Source organism: Anolis sagrei, chromosome 2 (genome assembly GCF_037176765.1).
Source record: "Anolis sagrei isolate rAnoSag1 chromosome 2, rAnoSag1.mat, whole genome shotgun sequence".
NCBI classification, from domain to species: domain Eukaryota; kingdom Metazoa; phylum Chordata; class Lepidosauria; order Squamata; family Dactyloidae; genus Anolis; species Anolis sagrei.
Window position 1 is genome coordinate 239,452,037 of NC_090022.1, and position 22,397 is coordinate 239,474,433.

The following is a 22,397-nucleotide window of genomic DNA, read 5'->3' on the forward strand; positions in this document are numbered from 1 at the left end:
GGTGAGCTATATCTTTGGCCTTTAGAGTAGTATTAAAAAAACAACAACAAAAAAACACACAAAATTCAGTACCACTGAAAAGCAAAAAGTAACTGCCAGAAGATTAGCCAATACTACTGCAACAAGAGAATACACATTTCCATGTTTTTAAAAAAACCATATCAGCACTGGACAACTCACACATCAAACTTCTCTACTTTTTTTCTGCCCCTACCTAAAGTTCAAATCTTTGTGGATTAATGACTGATGCTTTGATATGAGAAATACAGTATTATTCTGAAGTACAGCTGAGTGCATACTACAGTCTTTAAAAGAAAAAGAGTATATATCCATATATACACACAAACAAAATAGAGGACCCTTCTAATTAAGAATATAAATACTTTTTGAGGCATTGCTGACTCCCTGATAATGGTAATGGAACTGTGTTAGAGTTCTTCAATGCATTCTTCCTCATACATTGGAATGATGTCACTATCTCTATACTTACATAAAGTGGGAGAGAATGAGCAGACACACTGATGGACAAAACTATGGATGCCAATATTTCAACTTTTCAAGGGGCATTTTTGTATCTCTCATAGTCAAAAATATAGTTTAGTAAAAGATACTAGTTAAATAATTGCAATTATAAAAAGAGCTGTAATTTCCCCCATTATGTTTCTACACTTGTCAAGCTACTAAAGCTTGAGTCAGTGTTATGGAAACAAGAGGTCATTCGAGGAAAGTGTGTGTGTGTCTAAAATAAGTGACAACATCAAAGTATCTCTCAAACTTTTTAAAAGTTCAGATTTACAGCTTCAAAAATTAATTGCTTTCAAAACTTATCCAGAGGACAGCCCTATCTTTATTCTTTTAGCCAGTCATCAGTATCTAAGCACACTTGCTACTCTTGTGCTCTTTAGCACCTATCTAACCATTTGTCAAAACTAAGAATGTAGATCAGAATTCAGGTATTTGTTTTTTAAAATATCAAGAAATTTAAAAGATTATTTTTAAAAAAACTCAGTGAAGGATTTGGTAGATATTCAAGCACCCAGACAACCCATTTGCCCCTCCCGACTATTATACTTGTAAAATATAGAATTCCACAACAGATCAATGTTAAACAATGATTTTACTTCAAATACAACTATACAAAGGATTATGTTTAGCTATTTCAAATATTAACTAGTCAACTTACCAGCTTAATTGCCACATATTCATTTGTATACAAATTTTTTCCTTAAAGACAAAAAGACAAAAATGTGAGACTTCATACATCTGTATTCCAAAAAGTAAGTTGATTTCAATATGCAATACTGATTTCTTCTCTGAAGAAACTCTTGGTTAACATTTTTATTGTTAAAACAAATCAATATTACATGATAGAAAATAAACAGAATATAAACCATAATAAAGTAGGAGCAGGAAACTGACCTCTAGATATTATTGAATTCTAGCTCCAATCGCCTGCAGCCAAAGTGGGCAAGAGTGAGAGATTACAAGTGTAGTAAACCAGCATCTAGAAAGACACAGGTTCCTCACAATTGAAGTACCTCAAGCAAAGCTGAGGTCTAGCAGCTTATGGATTAACACATATGGTTTTATCCTGAGATCTTTGTTTTTCTCATTACTTCAGCATTTGAAATATACTGTTCTTAAAAACATACAACCTCCTATAACCTATACTTATGACAGCTCCCAATTCAAGACTAAGAGATATGATATGCTGCTGCCTTGGGTCCTATACTGGGGGAAAGATGAGTTATAAAACAAATAAAATGTTGACATTTTAGAATGACAATGCATTACTAAAAAAACAACACAAATACTAATTATTCCCATGACTGGAGTACTATTCATGAAATATATCTTTTCTGCTTATCTCTTTTTCTCTGGAACCACCTGTATGTCATAAGGATTGAAAACAGGCAGGATGGGGGATGTAATAGAAGGTGAATTAGTGGGCACTACTTGTCTTTTATGTGAACGGACTAACAACACAAGAGCCAAGTTATGTTACATTTATCTTATTCACATATCTTGATTAGCTATACAAGCTTTTTAATCCTTGTGACCCACATCATTATGAGAATTCATGTTCATGTTAATATACTACAAAGAGTTCTGCATGCCTCTAACTGCTGTAAATATAAAAATAAAATAAATAAAAATAAAGGAAATACATTTGGAGTGAGAACTAAAAAAAGTATTTTCCAAGACAGGGGCTCAAATTGGGGGTACATTTTAGAATCAATGGCATCTTACAATCAATGAAATATAGCATGCCAGCTTTGGTGCTTTTACTATCATTTATTCAACCATAATTTTTCCTTTATATCTGAAAAAGAGAATTGTGATTTCATACTGTGGCTTACCAAACAGCATTTGAAGCCAGGATTAAAGGATAACCTCATTTACCAGTTGGAAAACCAACATCTAATCACAGCCCCAGTTATACTTATAGTGGAAATCTTAACTTAAAAAAAAAACCTATGATTCAGATGAGTTGGGTCATGGGAGGAGAAGAAATGAAGTAACTTGTACAATGCTTAATTAAGTTAGAAGGTGAAAACATATCTTATTCACTGTTAAGTTATCATACAAATGATTGTCTCAATGCTGTTGGAAGTAATTCACTGCTGTCCAGATGTCTTGAATGGCAACTCCATAATGCCCAGCCACAAATCTGGCTGGGTTGACATGATGGAAATTACATATCAAATCATCTGGGGGCAACTGACTGATTACTTCCAAATACCAACCTCCAAGTCTAACAAAGGTCCAACAATTTTAGAAAGCTGGGCCATTTCTAATCACAGGACCAAACAAAATTCAAGATCAGCCTACACTTCTTAATCCAAGAGAAAGTTTAGTACAGGAAGTCAGCCTGCAACTGTAAAAATAAAAGTTCTGGCATCAACTCATTCACGGCATAAAACTGTATTTCACTATATTATTTACACATCTCAGAAACCAAACTGAGATGTTCCAACACTAATACTAATTATCACTGTCTAAACTGAACATCCCAATTCTTTCTCTATGCTACAAGATTAATATAAGGCATTAACTAGATTCACAATGCACTTCGAAATACAGCATGTTTTAGGAGAATGCACAATTTTCATAGTCTTACCTAATCGTAGCTCTCCAAAATTGCCACAACCTATTTTTTTACCAACTCTGAAATTAGGTCCAACCATTAAAACTCCAGAATTTGATGAGCTGCTGCCTCGTGGATTGTGGCTTGATCGTCCGCTAGGCCTTGCCATTCTATCATCTGGTTTGTCCTTGTCTTTCTTTTTGCTTTCCATATCAAGTTTATGGTACTCCACTTTGAACGTCTTTCCCCAGTCAAGACAAGGAAACTCAAATGGGGTAATGTAGAAATGGAAACATCACTAGTTAAGTGCTCCAGCTATTTACTGTGATTTAGGAAGCTGCTGCAGGCAGTCACCACTTGCATATTCATCCCATTCGCAAAGTATTTTTCCTTGATAGTTGTTAAACTGAAATATTTCAGGTGGTCTTCTATTAGCACCATTTATTGGTATTTCATGTTCTTCTGTAATAAAAATAACAGCTTGTTAAGCAACATGAAAATTATGACATTAACAGAAAAAACAGTATATTATACAAAGTACATAATGTAAGATTTTCAATTAACCATTTACTATTTAAACAAAAACTTACATGACGCCAGAGAGTGAAGTACATATATTTTCAATTTTATCACTGCTGTACTTAAATATTACAGTATTAGCAAAGGTTTACCCCTCTAATTACTATTGCTTCAATATGAACAAAGCATTCTTTCTTTCACAAAATACTCCCTAATGTAATTAAACAAAATACCACAGTGGAGTGTTTCCTCACTTCTAAGTAAAATCAGCATGCACCAACAGTAATTTCAATACATATTGGTTTTTGTTGTGTATTGTTTGAGTGAGTTTTAATTCTGCTGTTTTATACCCTAATGTATTATTTAATTGTATTTTTGATAGCTATGTGTTGCTATGTTTTATTTTAATTGTGTTTTTTGTTTTTATGGGTTGTTTTGTTTTGATGTTCTGTGGACATTTTGTCCCATGTGTAAGCTGCCCAGAGTCCCTTTGGGGAGATGGAGGCGGGGTATAAAAATAAAGTTGTTATTAATTACACACTAAAAATCTGGTTCCTTTCACTTACTCATCAGCATTTTATTTACTCAAATCTAATGTTCACCTTTTTTGGCTAAATTACTTTCTCAAAATTAGGCTGTGCATTAGATTTGCATAATAGGGTACTCTTAGTGCTGGCTGAGCCAAAGGAAAAGGGGAAGCTACTTCAAGAGCACATGGAGCTCCTATTTGAAGTATGTCATCTCTAATTTAATTGCCCTGGGTACTGCTATGTGATTCTGGGATCTGTACTTTGCTGAGACATCAGCATTCTTTGGCTGAGAAGGCTCAAGATTTTGTAAAACTACAGCACCTAGGATTCCATAGCACTGAGATAAAGTGGATTCATTCTAAAGCATAGATGCACCCAAAAGTTTTCTTTTTCATTGCTGAAAGCTTTGGTGTTCTAACACTTTTGTTTTTAAAGAAGAAATTATAAGTATGCAGCCACTGTAATGCACACCTTTTTTTTTGGCCAAATTACATACAGTACACTTTTTGCCATTACACATTACATTCGCCAGTGAATCCTTTTCTTTTTCTTCTTCTTTGGTTTCAGGATTTTGAAAATTGAGGTGCGTATTAGAATTAATTGTGTATTAGACTCGAGTAAATATGGGTAATATTACTACTTTGCTGAATAAGTCTGTTGTTTATGCTTCTACATTTTTAACGACAAACAAGCTAAACATCCAAATTCACATTTTAACCCTATTACTCAATTACACAAGCAAGCCACAGTCCCTACATCACCCAAGCATCCACATTTTCATAAATATTTCACACAAAAGAATTTGAGTCAAAACTTACCCAAGAAAATGCTCCAGCATTCACAGCTTTCCCCCCCATGACAATCCACACAGTATTTCATATGTAAGTAACATTCTGAAAACAAAAATGCACTTGAAATTAGAAATGAATTTTGACAGAATACATTCTCTTATGATAATTCAATTTCAATGCCACAAGCATTGTACACTTTAGTCATTCAAATATGTGTGCGCAAATACTGACAATTATTTCAGGATTTTATTTCCTCCAGTCTGTATGGAACATTATATAGTAACCATGTTTGAGGTGCAATCAAAACCCTTTTTCTTCATATTAGAAAAAGTATTAGAATAAACCACACACATTTAGCTATTAACCTGATTATAGTTAGAGACTTTGTCATTAAAAATACACTCTTCATACAAAACAGCTGGAAATTCTAATGTAACTTATTTTTAAAGAGGCTCGAGAACTCAAAAGAATAATCATCCATCCAGTTATACAGTATAACACTACTACTAATAAAAGTATCAAGCCTAAATGTTCTAATAGAAAAGTTCTGCAAAACCTTGTAACATTCAAATAAGGGGCTTTTGACTTAGCCTCCCTTTTTCAGTACCAAATGAATATTGCTTTAAGATAGGCTTAACCAACGGTAAACATACATCCTGGGAGAGGAGGTATCACTGCCCTTTAGGTTTCTACATCCCCTCCCAAAAAAGCAGTACATCTTTGCTTCTAATCAATTAATTCAGTCCCAGTACTACTGATCCTCACGAATTGAAGGCACATCCATTGGATTGGGATGCAAACAGAAACTAGATCCACAGGGTAAGTGAAGAGGCAGCAGTGTGTGGAGCCTACTCCTTTCCATGCATGCTGCGTGTCTGTCCTCCTCCTTTGCCCAGACAAAGAAGACATGTGCAGAAAAAAAGGAAAATGTAAGTCAAATAGAAGTAGTTAACACTTCTTCCTGCATGCTGTGTTTATGTTTCACCCAGGTAAAGGAAGAGAGGTATCACGTAAAACAGAGATTTGGCACAGAGGAAGAGGAGCCAATAACCTCAGGGTTAAGGAAGTGGCATAAGTATTCATGGCCTGCTCCAGTTCCTGTGTCAATTTTGCCTGGTACTTCTCTTCCTTTGTAGGTGACATACATGCATAGCAGGAATGAGGAAGAGCCAAGATCTTCAGGGTTGGTGAAGTGGCTCTGGTATGCAGAGTTTTTTTCTCCACCTCTTCCTGCATGCATCTGTTTCATCTGGTTAAAGGAAGGGAGACACCAGACGATCCTTTTTTTTTTTCTTTTAGCACCTTTCTGACTGCTCACTGTCTACCTCCCCACAAACACTGAGAACAGTTGCCTTCCCAGACTCATTTTCTCCACTCCACGCTAGCCTCCAGAGAAAGAAACCATGGGGACAACTGATTGAAAAAAGGTGGGGTGAGTGAGTAGCAAACAGAGAAAAAATAGAGGATGAGCAGAGAAAAAGGCAAGGGGACAGGAAGTAGGACCAGAGTGGGTAGCCCCTTCCCAGCAACAGTGCTCAGTCAGAGAGATTAATAGTTTTTCAACTTTCACTAGGAGACAGCACCCTGATCCCCATGAAAGTGGAGGGCTGACTGCTTTTCATCTTAAGTTCTTCTGGTAGGGAATGTCCTGTAAAACCCCTAACCCCATTTTTGGAAGTTAGTATAATACAGTGGGTACTTGTGAGTTTATTAATACAGTTTGAGTATTCTTTATCGGAAATACTTGGGACCAAAAATGTTTTGGATTTGCATTTCTAAAATTATTTTTTGGATACGTTTATTTGCACAGAGGTACATAATGAGATATCTTGGATATGGGATCAAAGTTTAAACTCAAGATGTATTTATGTTTTATATACACCTTATACACATAATCTGATAATTTTATACATATTTTAATAAGCTTATGCATGAAACAAAGTTTCATTAAACAAAGTTTACCATCAGAATGCAAAGGCATTGCTATTTGAGTCATAGTGTGAAATAAAAATATTTTGCATTCTCAGTATATATTAACACAAGATTAAGCTCATTCAAAAATAGCATTATATCCCAATACAGTTAAGTTTCTTGTCAAAAGACTTAAGCTTAAAATATTGGAAATGAAAAGACAATCTAAAATCTCTACTATTCTAACCAAAAGCTTGATCAGCAGTCTCTTTATACTATTTCTGGGATCCAATGAACCTATCATGCACAGGAGCACACTGGGGGGGGGGGGGGTGTCTGCCTAATGGCAAGATTATAAATACTATGCTACTGGAAAGATAACAGTAAATCTGTCTCTCATAGCTGAAAAAAGACCCAACTCATGGAAAGATTAATTATACAGTATATTGTAACTGAGCTGCATTTTACAGTGCATTTTTTAATTCACGTGTATATTGATGGATTGTGACTTGGCAACAATGAATTGATAAGCATGTGCTATACTTGGAATATAGTATTATTCTCTGAACGCATACTACATACCTAGAAACATTACAGAAATGGGTAACACCCCACCCCCAACCCCCAAAGTTGATGTACCTGTTGTAAGACCTAAGTTCTCTACAGCAGACCTGGGTAAACTTCGGCCCTCCATGTGTTTTGGAATCCAACTCCCACAATTCCTAACAGCTGGAAGACTGGCTGGAATTTCTGGAAGTTGAAATCCAAAAAACCTGGAGGGCCCAAGTTTGCTGTCTGCTGTAATGGCACCAGATCCTGTTAGATCTTGGAAGTTAAGCAGTATCTCGGCCAGACTGTTTGTATAGAAGATCATGGATGAATACCAAGCTATATTTCAGGGAAAGGAACTAGCAAAACCACCTCTGAGTGTGGAAGTGGGATATTCATTGCAGCCTGTTTAGCACAGCCAGTTGACTGCAGCCATCTCAGCACAGCCAATTGAGCACAGATGTTTCAATGCCAATTGGAATAGTAAATCAATGCTGCTCTTTCAACGTGGGGAAAAAGAAATGGGATAGTGGGAAAGAATCCCCCTCGTTACGCTCTTCCTTTGTCTCTCCCACATCAGTTCTCAGGAAGAGGTTGCACACCCTCAAAATTGGGAAATAGGACTTTCCTCTTTGCATGTGCAAACACACAAAGAAAGAGGATGTTACTTCTTCTACCCCTCCTTTCCCTTGGTAGGAACAGCTAGTGAAGAGGAGGGCCAGTTGTTGATAGGGTATTGAATGCTGTTGCTTTCCTTGGCCTCCTCCCAACTCAATCTTTTCAAATTCAGGGCCTTCCTCCAATCCCAGAGTGGCGCACACTTTCCTCTTCCTGAGGCAACCGTGGGGGTTTGACTGAGATCACCACCTCAAAGGAGAGTGAAGGGAAAGTAGCTTTATTTGGGCATAGCCACTGTTGGGTTCCATTGTGGTTTACTAGGAAATAAGGCAACCAAAAATTGTCTTGAAGGGATTGCGGATGGCAGATGTTAGCTGGATGTGAGCAAGCAAGGGTCCATGTGCTTATTTAAGCTGTCGCACTAAAAGTGTAACACTGAATTGTCCAATCTGATCAGCACTGAAACCGAGCTCAAGTGAACACAATGAATCATCCTACACCCCTCTGAGTGTTCCCTAATAAAACCCTATAAAATTTACAATGTCACCATAAGTGGAAAAGCAACTTGAAATTCAGAGGACATAGCTTGTGAGTTTCAATTAATCACTACAGTTCCCAATATGTAGCAAAAATTATTTGCTTCAAAACAATAGCAAGAGAGGGGTATTGCTTTTATTTTTTCTGTGTCCACTTCTTAGAGGTATCTAGATTTGTCCTCATTCAATCTTATAGCTCTTATTTAGGAGTAGGCAGTGTGCCCTGTCAAACGTGCTATGGCTACATGCATTGAAGCATTCCAGGCTGGATATAAACAATGAAAAAGCACTGGATTAAAGTTTACAATTGTGAATTCTTTGGGGAAACCAAGGAATAATATCAAGTTTGGATATGGTGTGACTATAGCCTTCCTGGCTTGTTTAGCAGCTTGCCTGCTGGAAAATTTCTGTGAATTGCAGACATCTGCTCTCATCACACTCACATTGTGGTTTATCAAGCCAAGACTTATTGCTCAAAGTGGTATGTGAACAAAACTAGTAATTCAAAATGTGTGTGCCCCCATGAAGCAACTTAGTAGAAAGTTAAAGTACAGTATTGCATTCTCCTTTAGCTTTGATAGCACATTTTAAAACTAACTCAGTTTTATGCATTAAGTATCCAGAACATTATTTATTATTATTATTAAACTTTATTTGTACCCCGCTAGCATCTCCCGAAGGACTCGATGCGGCTTACAAAGGCCAAGGCCTCAACACAATAACAGCAAACAATAACAATACAATACAAAGCAAATTAAAAAACATAAGCAATAACAAAACATTACACCATTACGCAATAAAAACCAGGGCCGGGCCAGTGATGGATACAGGTTAAAAAAGTGCTGGGTGTGACAGGTGGTATGTTGGAATTCTGGGCAAGTGCAATGTGCAGAGAGTCTTAAACTCTAATAAAGTGCTTCTGGGACATAGTGCTGGGAGTTATCCTATTCTGGAAAGGCACTTTATCCTATTCTGGAAAGGCACGTTATCCTATTCTGGAAAGGCATTTCAGTTTAGCAACACAACCTCATTCCCAAAAGCACTCAATACATTAAAGACTACTTATAGACAAACATTACGTTCTTATACTGTACATGTATTCTCAAGAATAAATCCCACAAAGTTTATTACTGTGTTTTTCCAAGCAAGCAGGTAAAACTGGAATTTTCTTTTCCATATTTTCCGGATATTTTTCATCTGACAGGATTTTTTCAGACAAAGATGCACAACTTAATTGCAAGCATAAACAGAAAAGGGCAGCCTTGCTACAGCCTCTAGATCTCCTGATATTGTATACTTCAATCCCAATAAATCTGACCACTGACCATGCTGACTGGAGATTCTGGGAAATGAAATATAAAACATTAGGAGGATCAAAAGAAAACTACAATCTTGCTGCATTCTTTCAATCCATTAGCCCCATCTCTCCTTCCAATTTGTGAATTCCAAACTATTAATCAATTTTTTATATCTTATCACACAGTTGGGGCCAAAATTGTGAATTTTGATATGAACTCTGGATAAGTCAAATGTAATTCCATGGAGAAGAGAAAGGCTACTTCTTGCTGCTGCCACCATAACTGATTCAGTGGTTCAGTAAAGTTGGAAATACCAACTGGATTGAGGGGAAGGTATATAACTATATTAATATTTATTTATTATTCCCGGCATTTCTTCCCCGTCACTTCTCTACCCCCAAGGGGGGACTCAGGACGGCTTACAACAGGCACCGATATGATGCCAATACAAACAATCACAATAATACAATCACAGTTGAACATAAGTCATAGTTAAAACAGTACATAAGCAACAATAAAACGGTAAAAAGCAATAAAAACAGTCTCATTAGCAATGTCACTGTTCCAGTCAATGTCCATCTAAAGTGCTACTTCTGTCTGCTGACCAAAAGCAACAGACGTGAAATATGCTGCTGTTTATATGCTGACTGAAAGTAACAGACGTGAAATATGCTGCTGTTTATAAAAGCATATGCCAAAGAAAATTATTTAAGTGCAAAGTATCAGAAAACGCTATTAATGATACATTTGTTTAACTTTTAAGCTTTCATTCTACAGCAATCTGAATTGATACATTTTAATCAATATTCTTTTTAACACTACAACGTAACTCTGTGACGTTATACAGAGGTCTCATTATTTTCAACAGGGCTCCTAAGTAATGTCAGTCTGTGCTACAGATAGCATCTAACACTGATATAAAACATTCATTAAGGGATTATGATGTACAAGGATTATAAAATGATTGTAAACGTGTAAATCTTTAAGATGAATAGACAACAGACAATATCAGATTAGTTTCTTTCAAAACTGAACAAATAAGCTTTGGAAGAAATGTGTAGGTTTTTGGAAAGAAGCAAAATACCATTTTAAAAGCACATATTATCTGTCTAAGAGGAAGCTGAGACCTGAAATTACTTGTTTAACCATGTATTAGATTAAATTAACTTTTCTAAATATATCGTGACTTGTTCTAGTATTACAATCCCACAATTAAAACCTCCAAAGCATCTATTTATCATAAAACAGTTTTGATATTAATTTATTTTTGAAAGTATGAATGGCAACAAACTCAAGTATTAGAAAACTCCCAACACCTTTTTCACTTTCAAGGTTATGCTGTAGCCATTTTATATCATGTCATGTTTCAATACAGAAGCAAAGCAATCTTACTTCCAATCATTTCATATTCGCCTACATTCACATTCTTGGAAATGACCCAGCACCCAAAACAATATTAAAGTACTTGTATCTACAGAAAACAATACTGCAGGTATCATTATCTAAACTACAAGAATTTATTGTGTAAATAAAACAAGGAAACACATAATGGTTTAATATGTACTTTAAATACTTGAGCTACATGAAAGTTCCTATACTAGTAACATTCTTCTAAGGAAGCTCAGTTTGTTTGAAGTGAACAACACTTCTTCAGATTTTTCATTTCAATCCTAATTCAAGTCTTACTGGGCACAACAACTGGCAATATTTGTTCACATGAGCACCTGTACCCACACAGCAATGCTTATGTGAATGTACATCAGCTCTATTTGCTGAAGTCTATCAACTTACGCCCCTTTTACGCTGTCCTTATATCCCAGGATCTGATCACAGGTTATATGCTTTGAATTGGATTATACAAGTTTCCACTGTCATATACTCTAGGGAAAGCAGATAATCTGGAATCAGTTCCTGGGATATAAGGACAGTAAGAGGCCTTACTTTCCATGCTGGACATTGGTGCCATACTACTCAGTATCAGAGGAATCTATTGCTATCACACACACACACACTATATTTTGTACTCAATACAATCTTAAAAATCTAAAAATCAACATCTAAAAATTGTATCAGTTTTCAACAGAATTGCAGGACTTTAGAAATACCATAGGTCTTTAGTACATTCTTACAAGCAAAACAAGTTATACTTAATTGGCGACAACAAAAAGAAAACATCCTCTACCTCAATTTTTGAAACTGAATAATTCAATAATACAGTGGGGTCTAATTTATTTGTGTGCTGCTTTTTCAACTACTATCTACCTTGACTGTCAACAACCTTTATGTCTATACAGCTTATCACTAGTCATCTTTTCATCCTGTTTTAGAACCCTAAGTAACTCAAGAAGTCTGAATGTCAACAGAATCTGAACTAATAAAATATATATTTCCTGTTAGTAAGTCTAAAGCACAACACTAACAACCTTCTCTCTATAAATCTACTGTGCCAATATTTAATGTGATTCCTGGTTTCAATGCATATTTTATGTTTTCCTTCACTTCTGAATATTCTCAGCTGTGGTTCCTATAGATAGATGGATACTAGTGCTACCAATAAAACGTTAGGTATTTTGTCCTTTCCCCTTAACCAATATTTAGAAGTTTAAGAAAAAATTGGAATCAACAGAGGACAAACAAAGAAGTTACAAAGTCTGTAAATGAACCAGTTGGAGCACAGAATAAAAATCCTTTGAACCAGAACTGCCTTGGGGCACAATTACCTACATTTAAAATAATGCATGCAACCTTAACATTTTTCTATACCTTGATATGCCTATATATTAGGGCTGAATGAAGGAAGAAAAGAATAAGTAAATCTTCTTTGAAGCTTATTTTTAATTATATGTTAATATGAATGCTAATAGAGTAAATCTTGCCATTCACCACATAATTCTTCTCCTTTTATGTGCTTTTTAAAAGAAACATATTCACGAGATCAAATAATCATAAGAAGTACACAACTGTATTTGAACCAATGTGAAATATATAAAAAACAAAAAGGCAAGAGTTACTAAATGACCCCTGCGTTTCTGAAATCATACAGAGCTACACAAAGACTATGGAATATGGTAGTTTAACTAGTCTCTTGGGTGCAGTATAATTTCTCTAGTTATTTTCATTTGTCTATCTTTTTAAAACACAGACACCATCTAATATAATCTGATCAAGAATAGTTACTTTTAATTAAATAGCAATTAGAAAGCTGCCACACTACAACAAAACAGTGTCAGAGTTGATTTAAAAATAGTGTATCTAAAATGCTAGAAAAGCCTTAACCTAATGCCAAATTAATAACAAAGATAGCAAAAGAAAAAGTACTTCTGTTTAAAATGCTCTCTCCCCTCTTACCACCCACCATACTTCTGATGGTAGTACATCTAAAATAGAGTATATTACCATAATAAATGACCAGATAGATACAAAAGTAGGGTCCATTTGACACTATACAGTTAGAACTTTCTCGTCAACACTTAAAAGTGTAAGAAACCAGAAGGGCGGTTGGAATAGAAGAGAAGGTGTAAAAAAGGAGTAAAATAAATGAGAAATCTCTAGGCTGGCTCTTTAGGATATTTCCTAGCATAACTACACAGTTTCAAGCCTGTGGAAAACTGTATGACCTACAATACAAACATGAGGTTTAAAGATACTGCTGCTTATTTTCAATATAGTACATTTCTAGCTAAAATATGTTGGGATTTAGTAAACATTCAACAGTATCTTAGAATGTAGTTTTGCTTTTTGATGCATTTGATTGATGTTTTCTTATGTTCTGTAAATGTACAATTATTAACATGCATACACTTCAACCAACTGAATTATCTAATGAACAAGATATTGAAATTAAATGTGAAAACCCACATTCAAATATTTGAACTGTGAAGTTTACTTGAAGAGCTTGGGCCCATTACTATTCCTTAGCCTAATTATCTTCAAATATTTCTTTCTGCTAACTTCACACCTTGGAAAGAGAACAGTATATCCAATAATCACAGTTCACACATATGTAAACATTCTGTTTCAGAGAAATCAGGGTAGCACTGCTACGTAAATAAAAGAGTATTGAAGAATACCGACTTGCAGAACTGTTCATCCCCCCCCCCTCTTTTTTACCTTTCCATAATTCATCATGTTACAACCTGTAATTGAAATTAATTTAACTAATATTGTTACTGCCAAAGGTACAAAATATTTAATACTGCAAAAAATGCAAAATACTTTTATTGGAGCAAAAAGGTTAAATAAACAAGAACAAACTGCTGCTTGGTGCATAAGCAATCACTCTCACAAGTCACTATTTAATACCACCATCTTTGCAAGTAATTATAATTACAAGTCTTTTTGACAAACCTGTTGAGTTTTGCTGGCTGGAACCCATTTTTTGCTCATTCTTGGCAAATTTATCCATCGGTACATTGAAAGAGGACCACTGGTGAACAACAATATTCAAGTCTTACTACAGAGTCTCAACTGGCCTGAGATCTGTGCTTTCACCAAACCAGTAAGACATTTAGGTTCTTGTTTTTAAACCACTTGAGTGTTATTTAAACAGTGTATTTAGTATCATTGCCCTGCAGGAAAGTGAATGGAAATTCCAGTTTAAGGCCTTCTGAAGACTGAAATTGTCTTATGTTAAGTTCTGCACATCTTGTCTTCAGTCCTGATTGGTTTCCCATCCCCTTCCAATAAAAATCATTTGCTTAGCATGATGCTACCACCTTCATGTTTTACCATGAGTATGGTATTCTCAGCACAATTGCCTCATATATAATTTTTGTGGCAAGGACAAAACAATCAGTTTGGTGTCATCAAACCAATCTTTCCCCATAGATCTGGTTTAATTCCACACACAATTTTGCAAATATGGTCCCCCCATCTCATGTGTGCATGTCTCTTGTGTCTTTAGCCATTTGTTGCTCTGTCTCATGTCATCTCTACCTTGTCACTAAGTTTTGGCAGGAAGCCAAAACCAGAGCCATTAAACAATATTCTTCACATTTTGCAATACTGGCAGTTCCCAAATTACAAACATCCAACTTACAAATGACTCATAGTTAAGAACCGGGGTGAGACAACAGGAAGTGAGAAAAATCTACCCCAAGGAAGGGAAATTCACCCCTAAAAGAGTTATCATGGGGAAATATGTCTCAACCGAAGCTTTATTATCAATCCTTGCTTCCTCAACAAACCAATTTTTTCAAAATCCAATTATCACAGGGACAGAAAGTGAGGTGAAATCTTCTGAACAGTGACACAGACAGCAAAACAAACACCACAGAGATGTTACCCTTCCCTATGTGATCCAAAGCTCGCTCGCTCTGTGTGTGTGTGTGTGGCTGGAGTTACACTTAAAAATGTACCTGTTCCAACTTACATACAAATTCAAGTTAAGAACAACCCTATAGAACTTATCTTGTTTGTAACTTGGTGACTCCCTGTACTGGATTTAATGGCACTGCACAGCTCAGGACATAGTATTTCTGCATAACTTTATCCCAGACTTGTTTTGATAGTTCCTTGATCTCCATGAAACTATTTGTTTAAAAATGCTCTCCAACCAACTCTGGGATCTTTCAAAAACATGGTATTTAATCATGTGGCACTGGAATTGCACACAGGTGGCATCTATTCATACTTTTGTGACTTCTGAAGACAGTGGGTTGCACAAGAGCTTATTTCAGTAGGTTATAGCAAAGGTGATAAAGACTTACACACTAACAAGTGCTAGTTTATTTTCTTTGTATAACTTTTGTGTCAGAATAAAAACATTCAACAACTTCAAGGTGTTGAATAAAATGTGTATCACAATATGAATTAAATCCAATTCAATACTAGGTTGTAATACTACAAAATACTGAAAACGCAAAGGCAATGTAAATCCTGCTGAGTTCAACTAAATTTTCCTCAGGTAAATGAATACAAGAGTGTAGCCTGAATCACAGAGAGAAGGCAGAAAATAATGCAAATCACAATTCACCATCTGTTGACAATAAAAAACACTAAAAACTGTCACATTTAGTTACATATGCAAGGCAACAGCCGCATTGAGAGTTTTCATAAAGAAATATACTACTGGTGACCTAAGTAATGCTAACAACTTGAAGCAGGAACGCTATCTAAGCAGAAAAGAAAGGTCTTTTCCTTAGATAAGCCACATTACTATTCTTCTAACAATGCATGAACCTGTATATTAATCTCTTAAAAGGATCTCAATTTCTACAAAGCAATTTCAATTACTTTCCATTGCTTCCATTCCTAGGAACTTAAAGCAAGCATGACTTTATCATAATAAGATACAAATCTTTATCAGACAATCTAGTTACAAAATATAAAAGGTATTTCATCTTATCTGTGTCACAATTAGGGCCTTTCACGTATCACAACTGTATCCTGAATTTGTTATACTGCTATATTACAAGTACCTGAACAATAGCCACAACCTGGAATTGAGACAAATGATCACAATACATTTACATTTATATTTTTGGTTCAGTGCGCACCAGTATTTTGTTCCCCCATAATGAGTGGAATTGTCCAGTAGCATGGTGTAATGAGACGTTCAAGGTCACCTATTTTCTACTTTTAAGTAAAAGATCATAGCAACCATATTACTAAACCAAGTTGTTCTGTGGAATTCCTAAAACAATTACTAGTATAAAGCTCCTATTGACACTAATGTCTGTGTGCCGTTATCTCTGAAACTATTAATTCAAACGAGATGCTATTTACTACCTGATAAGAGTAACTCTTACTACATGACTGACATAATTTCTGTATGTCTGGGTGTTACATTATTTATTTGGCGCATTTGTGCCACGTCCTTCTCAACCCCAGAAGGGGACTCAGGCAATAATTAGGTGCCAAATACATACATTAAAATAAACAGTTACAATTAAAACAACAGTTAAAAACAATTATAAACATTCATTTTAAAGTTCCACCAGTTTAGAATAATAATCGTGGATATGAAACACAAAGAGCAGTCATCAAGTTCTTGACCAAAGAAGAATGCAGTGCACTAACATTCACAGAAAGCTCAGAAATGTGTGTGATGAGGCGACAACTGATGACAGCACTGTGCAAATATGGGTGAGATGATTTAAAAGGGGATGGGGGAAGAGACCTAAGGGAAATCCATCAGCAACAGTCACGAGTGAAAACCAAATCAGGGTGGATGGTGTGATCTATGGAAACTAGGGTATGACTTCCTGGAAACTGCCAAGGAACCTGGCCGTGGTCTTAAAGCTATTGACACGGCATTTTAATTCAACTCTGGCTTCTGGTCACAGAAAAGTTGTGCCTGGTGAATCCCTTGTCAATCATCAGATGATACAAAACAGAAGAGACTGTACAAGTGCTCAGAACTCTTGACAGCATCTGAAGTCCAAAAGGACACCTTTTTCAGAAATGTTTGTGCTGTTGATGAGACTTTGATATAACTGTATGACCCAGAAACCATGAATTAAGTCATGAAGTGGATTTAGCTTGATTACCTCAAGGGTACTACAACAAGGAACAGTGACCATTACATTGTATCACTCTAGAAACTTTAGGAAGCTATCAATGAAAAAGTCCACATAAACAGCTAAATGCATTCTAATTACACCACAATAAAGCATAATCCCACACTTTTCTGACATCATAGCTTAATGCACAAATAAGATGGTCAGTGATGCCACATCCACCTTGTAGTCCCCATAAACAAGACGCACTCCAACTTTTAGCACAACACCACAAATATGATATCATAGGGAATCACTGAAACCTGGTGGGATGACTCCTATCGCTGGAATGTAGATATCGAGGGGTATAACCTCTTTCACAGAAACCGAACAAAGGGGAGAGGAGGCGGAGTAGCCTTGTATGTCAAAAACTCTTATGCTGCAGAAGAGATTCAAGACAGCAATCTGGGAAACCAGCTTGAAATCATCTGGATAAGAATCAAGGGAACTGGGACTCAAAAAGATGTCGTTGTAGGCGTCTACTACAGTCCCCCAAGCCAGGAGGAAGAACTTGATGAAGTCTTCTGCCAACAGTTGACCAAACAGGCACAGAAAAGAGATGTAGTAGTCATGGGCGATTTCAACTATCCCGATATTTGCTGGAAAACAAACTCGGCCAAGAGTACAAGGTCCAACAAATTCCTCGCTTGCCTTGCAGACAATTTCATGGTCCAGAAGGTAGAAGAGGCAACAAGGGGATTGGCTGCTCTTGATCTCATCCTAACAAATGCGGACGACCTGATTGATGCGGTCGAAGTGGTAGGATCCTTAGGGGCAAGTGACCATGTGCTCCTGCAATTTGAGGTACAAAGGAAGGCCGAAACTAAGACAAGTCAAACCCGCATTTTGGACTTTAGGAGAGCTGATTTCCAAAAAATGAAGGAAACGCTGAGCAGCATTCCGTGGACACAGATACTAAAAGACAAGGGAGTTACGGATGGATGGGAATTTCTCAAGAGTGAAATACTCAAGGCGCAATTGCAAACCGTGCCAACAAAGAGAAAAAATAGGACAAGTGCAAAGAAGCCAGAATGGATGTCCAAAGAACTTCTAACTGTGCTAAGACAAAAAAGAGACATGCACAAAAAGTGGAAAAAGGGAGAAATCACCAAAGAAGAATTCAAACAAATAGCCAACACCTGTAGGGAAAAGGTCCGCAAGGCTAAAGCAAAAAACGAGCTCAGACTTGCCAGGGACATTAAAAACAATAAAAAGGGCTTCTATTCTTATGTTAGTAGAAAAAGGAAAAACAAGGAGGCGATAGGACCTCTTCGCGGAGAAGATGGGGCAATGCTGACAGGGGATAGGGAAAAGGCAGAACTACTTAATGCCTTCTTTGCCTCGGTCTTCTCACAAAAAGAGAGTCTTCAACCTCAGCAAGATGGAGTGGATGAGGGATTGGAGGACATCCAACCCCAAATTGGGAAAGAAGTAGTCCAGGAATACCTGGCCGCTCTTAATGAGTTCAAGTCCCCAGGGCCAGATCAACTACACCCCAGAGTATTGAAGGAACTAGTGGAAGTCATTTCGGAACCATTGGCAACCATCTTTGAGAGTTCTTGGAGAACGGGAGAAGTTCCAGCAGATTGGAGGAGGGCCAATGTGGTCCCAATCTTCAAGAAGGGAAAAAAGGATGACCCAAACAACTACCGTCCGGTCAGCCTCACGTCGATACCGGGCAAGATTCTGGAAAAGATTGTTAAGGAAGCGGTCTGCAAACACTTAGAAACAAATGCAGTCATCGCTAATAGTCAAAATGGATTTATCAAAAACAAGTCATGCCAGACTAATTTGATCTCTTTCTTCGACAGAGCTACAAGCTGGGTAGATGCGGGGAATGCCGTGGATGTAGCGTACCTGGATTTCAGTAAGGCCTTCGACAAGGTCCCCCATGACCTTCTGGCAAGGAAACTAGTCCAATGTGGGCTAGGCAAAACTACGGTGAGGTGGATCTGTAATTGGTTAAGTGGACGAACACAGAGAGTGCTCACTAATGCTTCCTCCTCATCTTGGAAAGAAGTGACAAGTGGAGTGCCGCAGGGTTCCGTCCTGGGCCCGGTCCTGTTCAACATCTTTATTAATGACTTAGATGAAGGGCTAGAAGGCATGATCATCAAGTTTGCAGATGACACCAAATTGGGAGGGATAGCCAATAGTCCAGAGGACAGGAGCAGAATTCAAAACGATCTTGACAGATTAGAGAGATGGGCCAAAACTAACAAAATGAAGTTCAACAGTGACAAATGCAAGATACTCCACTTTGGCAGAAAAAATGAAATGCAAAGATACAGAATGGGGGACGCCTGGCTCAAGAGCAGTACGTGTGAAAAAGATCTTGGAGTCCTCGTGGACAACAAGTTAAACATGAGCCAACAATGTGATGTGGCGGCAAAAAAAGCCAATGGGATTTTGGCCTGCATCAATAGGAGCATAGTGTCTAGATCTAAGGAAGTAATGCTACCCCTCTATTCTGCTTTGGTTAGACCACATCTGGAATATTGTGTCCAATTCTGGGCACCACAATTCAAGAGAGATATTGACAAGCTGGAATGTGTCCAGAGGAGGGTGACTAAAATGATCAAGGGTCTGGAGAACAAGCCCTATGAGGAGCGGCTTAGGGAACTGGGCATGTTTAGCCTGAAGAAGAGAAGGCTGAGAGGAGATATGATAGCCATGTATAAATATGTGAGAGGAAGCCACAGGGGGGAGGGAGCAAGCTTGTTTTCTGCTTCCTTGGAGACTAGGACGCGGAACAATGGCTTCAAACTACAAGAGAGGAGATTCCATCTGAACATTAGGAAGAACTTCCTGACTGTGAGAGCCGTTCAGCAGTGGAACTCTCTGCCCCGGAGTATGGTGGGGGCTCCTTCTTTGGAAGCTTTTAAGCAGAGGCTGGATGGCCATTTGTCAGGGGTGATTTGAATGCAATATTCCTGCTTCTTGGCAGGGGGTTGGACTGGATGGCCCATGAGGTCTCTTCCAACTCTTTGATTCTATGATTCTATCTGGTGCCCTCATATTTCCACTTGTTCAGGCAAATAAAGGAAAGACTCTGCAGATGGCACTTCACTGATGTAGGCAAAGTGGAAGATACTATGAACCCTAGATCACTTTCTCCTAAATATATTTGAGAAGTGGTTTCAAAAGTGGCACAAATGCATCACCAGTGGTGGAGACTATTTTGACTAGTATCATGTTGCAGACAAGTTACATTGCAAATGCATATAGCTATATATGTCATGTTGATAATACAAGAATTATGGTATGGTCTGGGAGACATTACTTGCTGTAAGACCCTATGAAAACAATTCTTGGTTTCATTTAAAACAGGCTTGCATAACTTGGGAGTAAAAAGGAGCCAGATTAAATAAACTAAGTCTCTTGGGGTCGCAAATAGGTTTTTAGCCCCTCATTTTCCAGGTAATGTATAATTAATGGTTAATTAGGTCTGTTTTTGCTATATGCCTCCAAGCAGTTTCAAACTTAGGACAACCTTAAGGCAACCCGATCACAGAGTTTTCTGGTCAAGATTTATTCAAATAGGATTAGACTTTGTCTTCCTCTGAGGCTGAGAGAATGTGACCTGCCTAGTGTCACACAGTGAGTTCAGACTTGTAGTCTAAGGTCCAACTCATGACACTATCCTTTCTTGTTTTTCCTTTCTGTCTCCCTTCCTCTCCCTCCTTCCCTCGTTCTCCTATCTACCTGCCTACCTTTTTTTTCTACCTACCTCCTTCCCTTGTTTTCTTTGCCTTTTCTTCCTTCCTCCCATCCCCTCTTTTTCCTACCTATCTGATGACCCAATCCACAAGGGGTGGCCCAGGCTCCTCGCATATTTGCATGTCTAGCATTATTTCCATGGTAATGGCATTTGACTGGTGAACACAGGGTGCAAGTGGCTGCAAGTGGCAGCAAGTGGCGGAGGTGGTGTGGTGGAGGTGGTAGGGCGGTGGTGCTTGATGGTCTGCACCAATGGGTCTTGCGGGCCATATGCAGCCCGCAGACCATATGTTGTGCAGGTCAGATTTAGAGTATTTTAACATTTTGTCACTGTTTTTGGCAGAAAGATAAAATATTTTATTTAAAATTTTTGTATAAGTTATTATAAGGTAGCAATTAAAACAAGAAGGTTCGGAACATGTCTCACCACCTGATCTAAAACTCTGGAAAGAATTCCTGTCTAATCTGATTTGCTTTCCAGACAGGAAAAAGAGAAGCTTGACAAAGTAGTTATGAAGAAACCATGAACAAGAAGCACTTGACATTGCTTAAAAATATTGAAGTGTTATACATGTTAATGCCTCTTTATAAATCAAAATTTACAGTCTTAGTGAAACTACTACTTCAGTGAAACTATTTCAGTAGTTTTATTGCAATTCAACTTTTTAGGACTACTTACATTACACTTTTAGTAGGTACAGGTTGAATCTCCCTTATTTGAACACTTGAGACCAGGCATTTTTCAGATTTTGGAATACTTGTATTTACATATACAAAGTGTTTCAAAATGATGGACCCAATTTCAATGCAGTGCATTTCATGACAGCAACATCTTACAATTGCACAAAATGTTACAAATGGTTGAAAGAGTTATCATGTTCTCAAATTTTACTAACCATTTTGAATCAGAAACATACCTAAAAACTAACTTCACAAATGGGAGAATATATCATTAGGCCTTATTTGGGGGGGGGGGGGTCGCTATCTTGTGAATGACTGAGGCTAGGGGCTACTGGTGCACTAGGAGAGGCATCCAGCAATAATGGGCACCCACTCCACACGTTGGATGGGTGGAAGACAATCATTTGGGACATCTGTTTTGTACAGGGGCATTATGTAAGCGGAGTTATCCCCCCATTCCCCCTCTTCTCTTTCCTCTGTTGAAGTTATCTGAGGGAAATCTCACTAGGTACTAGAGGTATAACTAGTCCTCTTTCCTCAAAAACAGAAGTGAGTGACTGATGCCAAAAAGTTTTGGTTTTTGTAATATCTCTGATTTCAGTATAAGAGAGCTCAACCTGTACATTCGGAATCCTAAAAAAATATTATTGATTCGAA

General features: G+C 37.3%; 1 protein-coding gene across 6 annotated transcripts in view; it reads right to left on the reverse strand.

The window, feature by feature from the left end:
- Positions 1 to 22,397, reverse strand: part of CSNK1G3 (casein kinase 1 gamma 3) — a 71,997-nt gene that overhangs the window by 46,429 nt on the left and 3,171 nt on the right. For all 6 annotated transcript variants that reach the window (XM_060761975.2, XM_060761973.2, XM_060761971.2 and 3 more), the window contains exons 2-4: positions 4,956 to 5,030; positions 3,122 to 3,550; positions 1,184 to 1,224 (exon numbers count right to left, since the gene is read on the reverse strand). In XM_060761975.2, coding sequence (XP_060617958.1) covers positions 1,184 to 1,224; positions 3,122 to 3,299 — 219 coding nt within the window. In that variant the 5' untranslated portion in view covers positions 3,300 to 3,550; positions 4,956 to 5,030. The remainder of the gene's footprint in view (positions 1 to 1,183; positions 1,225 to 3,121; positions 3,551 to 4,955; positions 5,031 to 22,397) is intronic.